The sequence below is a fragment of the Panulirus ornatus genome, chromosome 1 (genome assembly GCF_036320965.1).
Source record: "Panulirus ornatus isolate Po-2019 chromosome 1, ASM3632096v1, whole genome shotgun sequence".
Lineage (NCBI taxonomy): Eukaryota > Metazoa > Arthropoda > Malacostraca > Decapoda > Palinuridae > Panulirus > Panulirus ornatus.
Genome location: NC_092224.1, coordinates 71,796,871 through 71,812,879, shown reverse-complemented (window position 1 = coordinate 71,812,879; position 16,009 = coordinate 71,796,871). Strand labels below are relative to the sequence as shown.

General features: G+C 38.8%; 1 protein-coding gene across 1 annotated transcript in view; it reads right to left on the bottom strand.

The window, feature by feature from the left end:
• LOC139749593 (hrp65 protein-like) overlaps positions 1-15,622 on the bottom strand; it is a 106,511-nt gene extending 90,889 nt beyond the window's left edge. The window contains exon 1 of the mRNA XM_071663686.1: positions 15,363-15,622. Coding sequence (XP_071519787.1) covers positions 15,363-15,506 — 144 coding nt within the window. The 5' untranslated portion in view covers positions 15,507-15,622. The remainder of the gene's footprint in view (positions 1-15,362) is intronic.
• Positions 15,623-16,009: the final 387 nt, after the last annotated feature.

Below are 16,009 nucleotides of genomic sequence, written 5' to 3'. Positions count from 1 at the left end.
GAAATAATGTTCTCGACTTCCACACATTCTTCAAGGCTCCCAGGATTTTTGCCCCCTCCCCCACCCTATGATTCACTTCCGCTTCCATGGTTCCATCCGCTGCCAGATCCACTCCCAGATATCTAAAACACTTTACTTCCTCCAGTTTTTCTCCATTCAAACTTACCTCCCAATTGACTTGACCCTCAACCCTACTGTACCTAATAACCATGCTCTTATTCACATTTACTCTTAACTTTCTTCTTTCACACACTTTACCAAACTCAGTCACCAGCTTCTGCAGTTTCTCACATGAATCAGCCACCAGCGCTGTATCATCAGCGAACAACAACTGACTCACTTCCCAAGCTCTCTCATCCACAACAGACTTCATACTTGCCCCTCTTTCCAAAACTCTTGCATTTACCTCCCTAACAACCCCATCCATAAACAAATCAAACAACCATGGAGACATCACACACCCCTGCCGCAAACCTACATTCACTGAGAACCAATCACTTTCCTCTCTTCCTACACATACACATGCCATACATCCTCAATAAAAACTTTTCACTGCTTCTAACAACTTGCCTCCCACACCATATATTCTTAATACCTTCCACAGAGCATCTCTATCAACTCTATCATATGCCTTCTCCAGATCCATAAATGCTACATACAAATCCATTTGCTTTTCTAAGTATTTCTCACATACATTCTTCAAAGCAAACACCTGATCCACACATCCTCTACCACTTCTGAAACCATACTGCTCTTCCCCAATCTGATGCTCTGTACATGCCTTCACCCTCTCAATCAATAACCTCCCATATAATTTACCAGGAATACTCAACAAACTTATACCTCTGTAATTTGAGCACTCACTCTTATCCCCTTTGCCTTTGTACAATGGCACTATGCACGCATTCCGCCAATCCTCAGGCACCTCACCATGAGTCATACATACAATAAATAACCTTACCAACCAGTCAACAATACAGTCACCCCCTTTTTTAATAAATTCCACTGCAATACCATCCAAACCTGCTGCCTTGCCGGCTTTCATCTTCCACAAAGCTTTTACTACCTCTTCTCTGTTTACCAAATCATTTTCCCTAACCCTCTCACTTTGCACACCACCTCGACCAAAACACCCTATATCTGCCACTCTATCATCAAACACATTCAACAAACCTTCAAAATACTCACTCCATCTCCTTCTCACATCACCACTACTTGTTATCACCTCCCCATTTGCACCCTTCACTGAAGTTCCCATTTGCTCCCCTGTCTTACGCACTTTATTTACCTCCTTCGAGAACATCTTTTTATTCTCCCTAAAATTTAATGATACTCTCTCACCCCAACTCTCATTTGCCCTCTTTTTCACCTCTTGCACTTTTCTCTTGACCTCCTGTCTCTTTCTTTTATACATCTCCCACTCAATTGCATTTTTTCCCTGCAAAAATCGTCCAAATGCCTCTCTCTTCTCTTTCACTAATAATCTTACTTCTTCATCCCACCACTCACTACCCTTTCTAATCAACCCACCTCCCACTCTTCTCATGCCACAAGCATCTTTTGCGCAATCCATCACTAATTTCCTAAATACATCCCATTCCTCCCCCACTCCCCTTACTACCATTGTTCTCACCTTTTTCCATTCTGTACTCAGTCTCTCCTGGTACTTCCTCACACAAGTCTCCTTCCCAAGCTCACTTACTCTCACCACCCTCTTCACCCCAACATTCACTCTTCTTTTCTGAAAACCCATACAAATCTTCACCTTAGCCTCCACAAGATAATGGTCAGACATCCCTCCAGTTGCACCTCTCAGCACATTAACATCCAAAAGTCTCTCTTTCATGCGCCTGTTAATTAATACGTAATCCAATAACGCTCTCTGGCCATCTCTCCTACTTACATACGTATACTTATGTATATCTCTCTTTTTAAACCAGGTATTCCCAATCACCAGTCCTTTTTCAGCACATAAATCTACAAGCTCTTCACCATTTCCATTTACAACACAGAACACCCCATGTATACCAATTATTCCCTCTACTGCCACATTACTCACCTTTGCATTCAAATCACCCATCACTATAACCCGGTCTCGTGCATCAAAACCACTAACACACTCATTCAGCTGCTCCCAAAACACTTGCTTCTCATGGTCTTTCTTCTCATGCCCAGGTGCATCTGCACCAATAATCACCCATCTCTCTCCATCAACTTTCAGTTTTACCCATATTAATCGAGAATTTACTTTCTTACATTCTATCACATACTCCCACCACTCCTGATTCAGGAGTATTGCTACTCCTTCCCTTGCTCTTGTCCTCTCACTAACCCCTGACTTTACTCCCAAGACATTCCCAAACCACTCTTCCCCTTTACCCTTGAGCTTCGTTTCACTCAGAGCCAAAACATCCAGGTTCCTTTCCTCAAACATACTACCTATCTATCCTTTTTTCACATCTTGGTTACATCCACACACATTTAGACACCCCAGTCTGAGCCTTCGAGGAGGATGAGCACTACCCGCATGACTCCTTCTGTTTCCCATTTTAGAAAGTTAAAAATACGAGGGGAGGATTTCTGGCCCCCTGCTCCCATCCCCTCTAGTCGCCTTCTACGACAGGATTTAATACAATTCTCGAATCTCACACAAACATGGGGAGATATTAACAGATTCTGTAATTCTACTTTCCTTCCAAGCCTCTAGCATATTATGAGCTGGGCACACAAAACTTCAGTGATATTTAACCTTTAATCCTCAGAAATCATAGAATGAAAACATCCACAATAGGCATGGGGAATTATCAAGCAAGCGCTAATGTTTTGTAATGTCTAAATCCCCACTTTAAATATTTTGTTATTACTAGGGTTGCAAAGTACTGCCTTGGGTACAATAGGTGCTTTCTTCAGAGATTATCACTCCCTGGAACCAATCTCAAAATGTAAATAAAAATGTGAATACTGTACATGAAAATATATGTAAAATGTAAAGACTATAACTATTCACAAACACAAAAAACATAGAGTTGTTAAGTATCATCTAATGAAACCATATCATGAATCTCACTTTCATCCTCCATACCTCCCATCCTTCAATGACTCCACTTGCAATACGTAAATTCAACCCTTCTAAGTTCAACACAGTAAAATGGCCATGCATGTTATGTTAGTTCTTTTTTATATAAATCCTTTATTTCTAAAATACTTTTTTCACTTGGAAATGATGCCTCATTGCTAAACTGTGCATCAAGAGGCTCAACCTCATGCATTTCCTTTACCTTCCTCCAGCAGGCTCTGATGTAAATTAAGGAGCTGGGAACCAATAAACAATGATGTATAAACTTTTTTTTTTATTCTTGAACACGGTCTTTAATTCACACGTTTTAAATAAATAAACGTGGCAAACAGCATTGAAAATTGCCAGATATCACTTTGATCTCAAATAACTGACCCCTGGTAGAGCTGGACAGTGCTATCAAGCACTCAGATACCCTGTAAGAATTAAAAGGCTAACATGCAGCCACAGCAGGCATGAAATTCACAATGACACATCAGATTTCAATTATTCAAGTTGCATGGCTCTTATGGAATACATAATATTTGAAAAAAAACTTAAAACTTGACAGTGACTACAGGAATCTACAAATTGATGTAATGAAAATAATCATTCTAAATTTAAGGGAATAAATAGTCTAATATCAATAAAAAGGTTGAGGAGACAGCACCTCACGCTACACATGTGGGTAAACTAGGAACTTATATTCCTAGGGAATTTTTGTTCATCCTTGATAAGGGCTTCCCACATTAGCAAGGAAGTGGCAGGGAGAGACAATGAAGAACCACTTTTGCTCACACCCATTTTCCAAATGTCAAGTGCAATGCACATGGGAAATATACTAATGTAATTGTAATCAATAGTAGAACTCAAATGTTCCAGCTAATTGCCATAAAAGTGGTATGTCAACTAGTGAATTACTGTAACTATTAACCACAATGTTCAACTAAGTGCATAAATGTATAAACCACAGTATTAAGTCTAAACATTCTAACCTGCCAACCTGACTATCTAGACATCCCTCACTTATGTGTTTATTAGTGTGAAAATATCCAGCCCAACATGATCTTAACCTCTCTCTCTCTCTCCTTCTTTTAACATTGGAAGCTCCAGTCATAGATACGAGTCCATATCACGGATAGGCCTTAGAAGAAATATACAGAAGTCACTGAAATGGAAAAAGAACATACAAAGGAAAGCATTTACAATCTTTTTGGGAAATGAAAAAGCAGTCTTTTAAAAAGAGCCAAGTCATACTTATCTGAATAGATATGATCAGTTAACTACTTACTATCATGAATTCCCAGTTCTAACTATCTGGACAGATATGATCGGTTAACTAATTACTAACATGAACTCCCACTTTTAATTCAATACCTTAACTGTGTATTTCAGCCAAATCGCTTCCTAAATCCAATAAATTGTTGTTAATCATTCATTGAAATGCCTATATTTGCACTTTCCAAATAAAAAAAAAATGCCCATTGTCTTAATTCAGTAGAATCTCTTTAATCCAGCATTCTATTGTTTGGATGCTCCCATTATATTTTTGGATAACCTGACCTAGTCTGGCAAAATTTCTATGGTTCAAAGTGACACTCTACTGTCAGATGCTCTGGTCATTTGAATATTCCATGGTAAGCCATAGTGTGAAGTGACATGTATATGCATACTTTTCTGTTATTTTTCACATAAAAAAGTTACTGCATAATGTCATAAAACATCATGGTATAACTGAAGAAAAGATCAATCACTCATGAGTTCAGCTGCTATCAGTTATTGTAACGGAATGGGCACACACCTGATGTAGAGATTTTTTGCACATATGTATTTATGTTAATGTTACACTTCTGATAATGAAATTTACAGCAAACTGTAACAGAATAATACATAATAACAATCATTAATACATAATTAACAATCATTATCCCTGGGGATAGGGGAGAAAGAATACTTCCCATGCATTCCTCACTATCATAGAAGGCGACTAAAGGAGATGGGAGTGGGGGACAGAAACCCTCTCCTTGTATTTTAACTTTCTAAAAGGGGAAACAGAAGAAGCAGTCATGCGGGGAGTGCTCATCCTCCTTGAAGGCTCAGATTGGGGTGTCTAAATGTGTGTGGATGTAACCAAGATGAGAAAAAAGGAGACAGGTAGTATGTTTGAGGAAAGGAACCTGGATGTTTTGGCTCTGAGTGAAACGAAGCTTAAGGGTAAAGGAGAACAGTAGTTTGGGAATGTCTTGGGAGTAAAGTCAGGGGTTAGTGAGAGGACAAGACCAAGGGAAGGAGTAGCACTACTCCTGAATCAGGAGTGGTGGGAGTATGTGATAGAATGTAAGAAAGGAAACTCTAGATTGATATGGGTAAAACTGAAAGTGGATGGAGAGAGATGGGTGATTATTGGTGCATATGCACCTGGGCATGAGAAGAAAGATCATGAGAGGCAAGTGTTTTGGGAGCAGCTGAGTGAGTGTGTTAGTAGTTTTGATGCATGAGACCGGGTTATAGTGATGGGTGATTTGAATGCAAAGGTGAGTAATGTGGCAGTTGAGGCAATAATTGGTGTACATGGGGTGTTCTGTGTTGTAAATGGAAATGGCGAAGAGCTCTTAGATTTATGTGCTGAAAAAGGACTGGTGATTGGGAATACCTGGTTTAAAAAGAGTGATATACATAAGTATATGTATGTAAGTAGGAGAGATGGCCAGAGAGCGTTATTGGATTACGTGTTGATTGATAGGTGTGCGAAAGAGAGACTTTTGGATGTTAATGTGTTGAGAGGTGCAACTGGAGGGATGTCTGATCATTATCTTGTGGAGGTTAAGGTGAAGATTTGTGGAGCTTTTCAAAGAAGAGAGAATGTTGGGGTGAAAAGAGTGGTGAGAGTAAGTGAACTTGGGAAGAAGACTTGTGTGAGGAAGTACCAGGAGAGACTGAGTACAGAATGGAAAAAGGTGAGAACAAAGGAGGTAAGGGGAGTGGGGGAGGAATGGGATGTATTTAGGGAAGCAGTGATGGCTTCCGCAAAAGATGCTTGTGGCATGAGAAGCGTGGGAGGTGGGCAGATTGGAAAGGGTAGTGAGTGGTGGGATGAAGATGTAAGATTATTAGTGAAAGAGAAGAGAGAGGCATTTAGACAATTTTTGCAGGGAAATAATGCAAATGAGTGGGATATATATAAAAGAAAGAGGCAGGGCAGGAGGTCACGAGAAAGGTGCAAGAGGTGAAAAAGAGGGCAAATGAGAGTTGGGGTGAGAGAGTATCATCAAATATTAGGGAGAATAAAAAGATGTTTTGGAAGGAGGTAAATACAGTACGTAAGACAAGGGAACAAATGGGAACTTTAGTGAAGGGGGCAAGCGGGGAGGTGATAACAAGTAGTGGTGATGTGAGAAGGAGATGGAGTGAGTATTTTGAAGGTTTGTTGAATGTGCTTGATGATAGAGTGGCAGATATAGGGTGTTTTGGTTGAGGTGGTGTGCAAAGTGAGAGAGTTAGAGAAAATGATTTGGTAAACAGAGAAGAGGTAGTAAAAGCTTTGCGGAAGATGAAAGCCAGCAAGGAAGCGGGTTTGGATGGTATTGCAGTGGAATTTGTTAAAAAGGGGGTGACTGTATTGTCGACTGGTTGGTAAGGTTATCTAATGTATGTATGACTCATAGTGAGGTGCCTGAGGATTGGTGGAATGCTTGCATAGTGCCATTGTACAAAGGTAAAGGGGATAAAAGCAAGTGTTCAAATTACAGAGGTATAACTTTGTTGAGTATTCCTGGGAAATTATATGGGAGGTTATTGATTGAGAGGGTGAAGGCATGTACAGAGCATCAGACTGGGGAAGAGCAGTGTGGATTCAGAAATAGTAGAGGATGTGTGGATCAAGTGTTTCCTTTGAAGATGTATGTGAGAAATACTTAGAAAACCAATGGATTTGCATGTAGCATTTATGGATCTAGAGAAGGCATATGATAGAGGTGATTAGAGATGCTCTGTGGAAGGTATTAAGAATATATGGTGTGGGAGGCAAGTTGATAGAAGCAGTGAAAAGTTTCTATCGAGGATGTAAGGCATGTGTACGTGTAGGAAGAGAGGAAAGTGATTGGTTCTCTGTGAATGTAGGCTTGCGCCAGGTGTGTGATATCTCCATGGTTGTTTAATTTGTTTATGGATGGGGTTGTTAGGGATGTGGATGCAAGAGTTTTGGAAAGAGGGGCAAGTATGCAGTCTGTTGTGGATGAGAGAGCTTGGGAAAAGAGCCAGTTGTTGTTCGCTGATGATACAGCGCTGGTGGCTGATTCGTGTGAGAAACTGCAGAAGCTGGTGACTGAGTTTGGTAAAGTGTGTGAAAGAAGAAAGTTGAGAGTAAATGTGAATAAGAGCAAGGTTATTAGGTACAGTAGGGTTGAGGGACAAGTCAATTGGGAGGTAAGTTTGAATGGAGAAAAACTGGAGGAAGTGAAGTGTTTTGGATATCTGGGAGTGGATTTGGCAGTGGATGGAACCATGGAGGCGGAAGTGAATCATATGGTGGGGGAGGGGGCGAAAGTTCTGGGAGCCTTGAAGAATATGTGGAAGTCGAGAACATTATCTCGGAAAGCAAAAATGGGTATGTTTGAAGGAATAGTGGTTCCAACAATGTTGTATGGTTGTGAGGCATGTGCTATGGATAGAATCGTGCGGAGGAAATGAGATTTTTGAGGACAATATGTGGTGTGAGGGGGTTTGATCGAGTAAGTAATAATAGGGTAAGAGAGGTGTGTGGTAATAAAAAGAGTGTAGTTGAGAGAGGAAAGATTGACAAAGAGGATATATGTGTCAGAGGTGGAGGAAACGGAGAGAAGTGGGAGACCAAATTGGAGGTGGAAAGATGGAGTGAAAAAAATTTTGAGTGATCGGGGCCTGAACATGCAGGAGGGTGAAAGGCATGCAAGGAATAGAGTGAATTGGAACGATGTGGTATACCGGGGTTGATGTGCTGTCAATGGATTGAACCAGGGCATGTGAAGCATCTGAGGTAAACCATGGAAAGTTCTGTGAGGCCTGGATGTGGAAAGGGAGCTGTGGTTTCGGTGCATTATTACATGACAGCTAGAGACTGAGTGTGAACGAATGTGGCCTTTGTTGTCTTTTCCTAGCGCTACCTTGCGCACATTTGGGGGAGGGGGTGGTTATTTTCATGTGTGGCGGGGTGGAGATGGGAATGAATAAAGGCAGACTATGAATTATCTGCATGTGTATATATGTATATGTCTGTGTGTATATATGTTTACACTGAGATGTATAGGTATGCATATACTGCGTGTGTGGATGTGTATGTATATACATGTATATGTGGGTGGGTTGGGCCATTCTTTTGTCTGTTTCCTTGCGCTACCTCGCAAATGCAGGAGACAGCGACAAAGCAAAATAAATAAATAAATAATAATAATTTACTAAACTTAATGTGTCTCAACAGAAAATCAACAATACTGTAATGTAACAAAGAGGGAAATCATCCTGCACCTGCCATATGCAGATACTGTATTGTATTCCTCACCACCCTAAGACTAGTGACCATAAAGCTGTCAATCCCATATTTACCATCTGCCTTTCTCTGCACTATAGTGTCAGTCCCACATCTACAAATGCCTCTCTCTACAATCCACCCAACTACACCATATCTATTTGAATCAAGAATCTAACAGTTCAAGTTTTGCTTTATTTTGTTTGTTATTACAGTACTGCATTTCTTTATTACTTAAGTGCTGTAGAGAGTATCTTATTATTTATGCATTTTTCATCAAAGTGCTCCAAAAATTATATACTTTCTTCATCAAAGTGCTCCAAAAGTTATATACTTTTTTGATAGATACACATACTTTAAAGTACACTACTACAAATCTTATAATTTCTGAAAACAAAGAACAGTAGTCTATACTGTTTAAACAAATGTTTTGCTGGAATATACCCAGTGCAATAAGGGAGATGCCTAGTGGAGTCTTACGGGGCCTTGTCATCCAAAGCCCAGCACTGGCCCAGGTTGCTACATTGGGTTTGTTGTAAGCCACAGCCCTCATGCCTACACAGCCTGGCTGGTCTGGTACACTTTGAGAGTCCAATGCACTCTCAAACTTCTCAAACATGCATCCCATGTTGTTTCTGATGGTAGACGGTAATGTGCTGAAGTATCCTGTGTCCCAGATGTTTATGGTGTTCTTTTTTTTTGTACATGTGGGTCCTTAGGACTTCAGAGGTAATATTCTACAAAGTCTTCAAGTATGTCACACCAGCACGGTGCTTTTTCAAAATGTATGTTTGAAAACAGCTTCTAGGAATTTTCAGGTATAGATGATGATATATTTCTCCCTTCTGCACTCTACAGTATAGCCCCAGTGTCTTCAGTCATTCCAAGTAATTTAGGTCCTTTGCTACATTTGTAAGAACTTTGAAAGATTACTGTACAATATCTAAATCTACAATTCTGCAAACACTGTTGGTGATTCTAAATGCAGCAATACTCAATACCTGAATGAAATGGTGCCTTGAATATCATCATCACTGGTCTTTTCCTTTGTCTTGATGGTCCGCAGGATCCAGCCTACTATCCTTCTGCTTTAGGAGAAAGCATTGTTTTGTTGTGTCTGCTAAAGGTTCAGTTGTAAATATCATTACTCCTAGGTCTTCCCTATTATTCATCTGGTTTATAAACAGCATATGTGTCAGTCTGTTATTCAGTGGTTTCTTTTTTCTTCATTTTCCCCAGACCAGAGGTGTTGAAATTTATCTCCATGAAAAAGCATGATGTTCTTAGTTACCCATTTAAATACTTTACTCATGTCTCTTTATAGCCACTTTGGCATTTACTAATGTAATTTTCACTTATTCTTGTATCATTTGCAAAGGATGATATGGAACTGTGGTAAATGTCTGTGTCAATGCCAGATATAAGAATGAAGAACAGGAAGGGTGCAAGTACAATTCCTTGGGGGAATGAGCTTTCTCCTATGGAGACACTGGATATGGCATGGTTTACAACCACAAGTTGTGATCTATCAGCTAAGAAATATATACATCTCCCAGTTTTTCCAATCCATCAGTAGAGAAGTTATATATACATCTCCCAATACTTCCAATCATTCCCATCTTTTACATTCAATGTGCCATAAATTTTTTCAAATGCTTTTGCGAAGTGTATGTACATCACGTCAACTTTTTGTTTTCCAAACTCCAATAATCCTATCATAATGGTCAAGCAACTGAGACAGGGAAGATCTTTACACCCTAAAACCATTTTGTACTGGTTTATGAAGCTTATTCACTTTCATAATTTCAGTCAGATTGCCACTTTGGAGCCTTTCGGTTTTTAATGATGAGCAATCTTAAAGATATCGGTCAACAGGTTTTGGGACTTATGCTTCTACCTCTGTGAACTGGAGCAATGTTGGTAAATTTCAGATTCTCAGGAATGAAAGAAAAATCTAGTTTCTCTCCTGAGGATTCTTAATGCAAGTGCTAAAGATGACTTGCATTTCTGTAGGAAGAGCAAGTTCCATGAATCAGAGGGCAAGGGCATACTCTTACTGGCCCTCTTGAAATATCATTATAAGGCGATATCTGCTATGTGCACTCATGGGAGATCATTCTTTATAAAGAGGCCTGCAGAGTCATTTATCTTTATTGTTTACGGCTCTTGGAATACTATTTCACATTGCCTTTTTAGAATCCTAAGCATATCTTGGCAGTTGTCTGTAACAGTTCCTTCTCTTTTGAGTGGGCCAATGGAGTTTGTGGTTCTGGCTTTGCATTTTGCATATTAGTATAAATATTTTAGGCCATATCTTTTTTTTTTTTTCATTTATGGCTTTTTCTTCTTTTACCTGTGTTGCATATGACATTTTAAATTCAAGAATGGCACTTTAAATTTAAGGTCTACGTCCAATATTTCACTTGATAGGTTTTCTTCCTTTTGCTGGATGAGCTGTAGCTTCTTTACAAGATCTGCAACTACTTTTTGCCTCCTGTGCAGTGCAGTGCTCATCTTCCTTGTTCTAGCCTAGAACTTATGAGGTTTCTTTTAACAAGTATATGTCTGTTGCATGTTTGAAATACCAAGTGGTGGTTATGTCATATTCACATACATCCTCTGTTTTGTTATTCAACAGGGTTTCCCACTGTGTGGCAAACATTTCACTAATTACATCCTCCTATTCTACCCATTTACTATCAGAACTGAAGTTACTGAGAACAGTTTCCTGTGTTCTGACAAGGTAGTTTAGCATCCAAGCTTGCTCTTAATTCAATCTGGTTGTGATCAGAGTTTAGAGTGTATGAGATGATAGTATCACATAATTTTACACGTGAATAATATGTCCAGAATATCATTTTAGCATCCTCTACAGATTTAATTTTCATACTTATCACTGTAAAAGATGCAAAGGATAGTATTAAACTGTGGCTCATTTTTGTAGTAAGAATTCGGAACAGGAATGGTGCCAGTACATTTCCTTGGGGGACAGAGCTTTTTGCCATGGAGGTAATAGAGATTACATGATTTACATGTTGTGACCTATTTGTTGCAGGTTTGTATATCCATCTCCCAATTTTTCTGGCTTTTCCCATCTTTTGCAATCTACGTGCTAAAACACCATGGTCACACCTGCAAAATGCTTTAACAAAGTCTGTGAAAATCATGTCAGCAATTTCTTTGCTTTCCAGAGCTTTAAAATTCCTAACATAGTGGTCAAACAACTATGAGGCAAAATCTTCCAGCTCTATATCATTACTCAAGTAGCCAGACCAAAATTGAACAAAATATTAGAGGGATGCATCACTGAGGAACAGGATGGGTGCAAGTACAGAGCCTTGGGGGACTGAACTTTTTGCAGAGGTGGTACTAAATATGGCATGGTTTAAAACTACATGTAGATGGCATGGTTTAAGACTGTTGTGATATGATGATGTTAGTTAAAATGTTTTGAAGTCTGCATAAATCACGACAGCATTTTCTTTGTTTCTCCAGAGCTTCAATAATCCTACCACAGTAATCAAGCAACTAAGGGAGGCAAGATCCTCCAATCCTACATCTTTACTCAAGCATAATCATAAATATGAACACTAAACATGGGATTGTATATACAAATGACTTGTAAAGGATAGGATAATTTCTCTATATTATGATAATTTAGCAAGCCCTTTCTACTGCTGAAACCATGTTGCCCTGGGTTATATACATTAAGAACCATAAATTCAGTCAGTTTGCCACTTAGAACTCTTTCTAAAATTTTTTAGTAACGTCTAATGTAAGTACCATAAGTTGATAATTTTTTGTAACTGCTTTACTTCCACCTTTGAGTGGGGTAATGTGGGTCAGTTTCACTCTCTGGAATGATGCCAAAATTTAGGCTTTTCTTATAGAGGATTTTAGAGTTCCCTAATTGTTACTGACACTTTAGCCCCTACTAACAGTTTATTCCTGAACATTTACAGGCACTTTGGTAATCCTAACTTACCCATATCCAACCTACTACTGATAAGAGTTGAGATTGCTGGATAAACATACATCATTTCACATCATAATTTCATCTGCTGGATAAACAATTTCATCTGCTGGATAAACATACATCATTTCACATCATAATTTCATCTATCTTATTTTCTGGTGTCTCGTGTGTAACGAGGTTGAATAAATCCTTGAAGCTATCATCTTATCATAACTCAATGATAATTACCATAATGAATGGGTTGGGCTCAAAGCAATAGTGATAAACTTTATTTCTTATACTTGATTGCCATTTCCCACATTAAGCAGGCAGCATCAGGAAACATGAAGAAAGACTCATCCACTCACACACACGCACATATGTTGTGTGATATCTCCCCTCATTCCCAATAACTGCTTCAGTTATCCATGACATGCTCAGGTTTCTAAAGTACATTATATTCTTTTAAAGAATCTTATTGTCGTATGTGACAATACAAAATTCTGTTTATTAAACTTTAAATAAATTAATAGTATATATATTTACTATCATTACCATTCATGGAAGACCAAGGAATATGTCGGAGAAAAAATAATAGGAAGTGCTTGTATACAAGAACAGAAAAAGTACTGGAATGTTTATGTTCCATTGGCTCTCCCCCTCTGAATAGCTCGAGTAGGATGCGGTACAATGCTGTTGGGTAAATGTATAAAATCTGTAAAAATCTAGGTAACTTCAAAGACGTGTATATTGAGGCCAGTATATTTGCCAAAGATTTGCAAAGTAAAATAAGTTGAGGGAGACCATTGTACTGAGAGTAAATTGTACTTTTATGTTCAGGGAGAGCACGTTCGTTTCTACTAATGTAAATATATCTTTATAACTTTTTACCAATGTGTCTGGTATCTGACCAATTTTAAATATATATATATATATATATATATATATATATATATATATATATATATATATATATTTATATCAAGTGGCTGTCAGCTGAGGTTTGTAACAATATACATACATATACATACACAAACACATATACATGTGCATATTCATACATGCTCCCCTTATTCCATTCACAATGCCACCTTGCCCCACAGGAAACAGCACAAATGCATAGAGGGAAAAAAGCTAACACACATTCTCTTCTCTCCCACACCCAATCCCTGCCCTCTGCACTAGAGGTAGTGCGAGGAAACAGACCAATAAGGGCCACATCCACTCACACTCATGCTGTCAAGTGTAATGCACAGCTCCTTTGCATCCAAGTCTCACAGACCTTTCCATGGTTTGCCCTAGACGTTTCTTATGCCCTGGTTCAGTCGACAAAAAGCACATCAACCCTAGTATACCACATTGTTCAAATTCACTCTATTCTGTGCATGTCTATCACCCTTCTGTATGGTCAGGGCCCAAATGCTCAAAATATTTTTCACTCCATCCATCTTCAATTTGGTCTCCTGGTTCTTGTTCCCTCCACTCCTGACATATCCTCTTTGTCAACCTTTCCTCTCATTCTCTCCATATGTCCAAACCATTCCAACACACCCTCTTCTGCTCTCTTTTTATTTCTACACATATATCTCTGATGTAAATAAGAAAACAGTAACTGGAACCCCATACAAGTTATCTTGGATTAACAATTTTCGGACTATATGTGACCCCTAGATAAATCATGATGATAATTATTTCCATACAAGCTCAGTCAGAATACAGAGTGTGCTTGAGACAATAATGTACGGGGTAAATAAAAGCAACAGATGTAAAAATAACTTTCAGCAAAATATCATCTAAATCATCAAAGTCATATCCAATATATTCATCTACATAATGACTTTAGTTTAAGTTCAATAACATCAGCTGCAAGACATTAGGTGAAACTTTCACAAGTTTAAATTGAAATCTAAATGTTTCATATACACTGAAGTTACACATTACATAGGGGTTTGCCTAATCTACAACAGCTACTCACATATCTTACTGATTAATTCATTTACCACAGTGCCACTCCTAACATCAAAGCCAGCTTGGTTTAGGTTAAGGATGATTGGTTTGTCTGCCTTTACCTTCCATTTTTGCCTAAGATGGTGGCAGATATAGCTCTTCCACCACTCCACGAGAAATAAGTTCACTAATCTCGATTTTTACAAAAACATTTATAAATTCAAGGATCCAGTAATATAAGGAGTAAAATCAGTCACCACATTTGTATTTCCCAACCGATGTCACTAGTCAGCAAAATCACCAATGCATCTGAGATAGCCATAACCTTCAACTTCCTTCACCGACAATAGCATTTAAGTTAAAAAAAAAAAATCTAAATTTCATTCTACTGATAATAACGTATATTCTCAGCCAGAGTTATCAATATTAGTAAAAATAATTATATTAGTAGATTAAATACGTGGTTCTTGCTGGCGTTAATGTGGTATAGCCAAAAGGAAACAATGAAGAAATGGCTTCATTCGCTGACAACCACATACTGGTTATTGAGAATACTCCACCTATCCATCACAAGCACCACACATCTTCCCGTGATCTCTCCTGACCACTTCACGAACCCTATTTCAGTACACCACATTGCCCCCCGTATACCACTTCGTTCACAATTCCGTCAGTCGTGTGCACACCTTAACGTGGACGTGCAAAATCAAACTAATACCCATGATAGGATCTCGAGCGCCCAAATTCGTTTTCACTTCATATATTTACCTTTAAAACTTGACGTAAGTCATATAAGACCGGCTTTCAGTTTTACTTCCAAAAACATACTGTCGGCCGTTCCTTCCCCAAGCCAAGGACACAGTGCTCCACTTCCACACACTTGGAAACCAGACCGTACTTACATAGCCATATTGAGGGTGTCGGCCGTACATTTGTGGGTTACGCTGCGACTGGTTCCTGTATTCACCAATCGACCTCTGTCCTCGGCTCCCACCTCCACCTCTAGATGAACCACTAAATTCCTTCTGGGTCGCTCCGTTCTCCATTTTCCTTAGGAGTATTCTAAATGGTAACAACAAGACCTTAGTCAAAAGTTCAAGCACTCAGAGATAGTACACTAGGTCTGCGAGCAAGCCAAGCGCTTCTCAGAACGACAACGAACTGGAGAGATGGTTCTTTCTATCCCATTAAGTTATCCGGAAAATAATATTTTTCTAATCTAAGCCGTAGAAACATTAGAGTGAGCCTACTTTATCTATAACCTTAATATTCCTGGGTAATAAATACAATGTTCATATATGAGACTAGAAACGTCTACTTCAGGGCGTCAATCTTTACACAAGTGTTTTGCGCAGTATGTGAAATAATGCACACCATCCCTCCACTCTACACCTTAACGTGGCGCTAATATTGAGAATTTTTATTTTTAATTATATAAATGCATTTTGTGCGTGCAAAGTGATATTAGTTCACATTACTTACTCTGGTTAAGTCAAATACCAAAGTAACTCTCGCAAGAGTGGAATATTGTGTGCTACAGTAAAAAAAA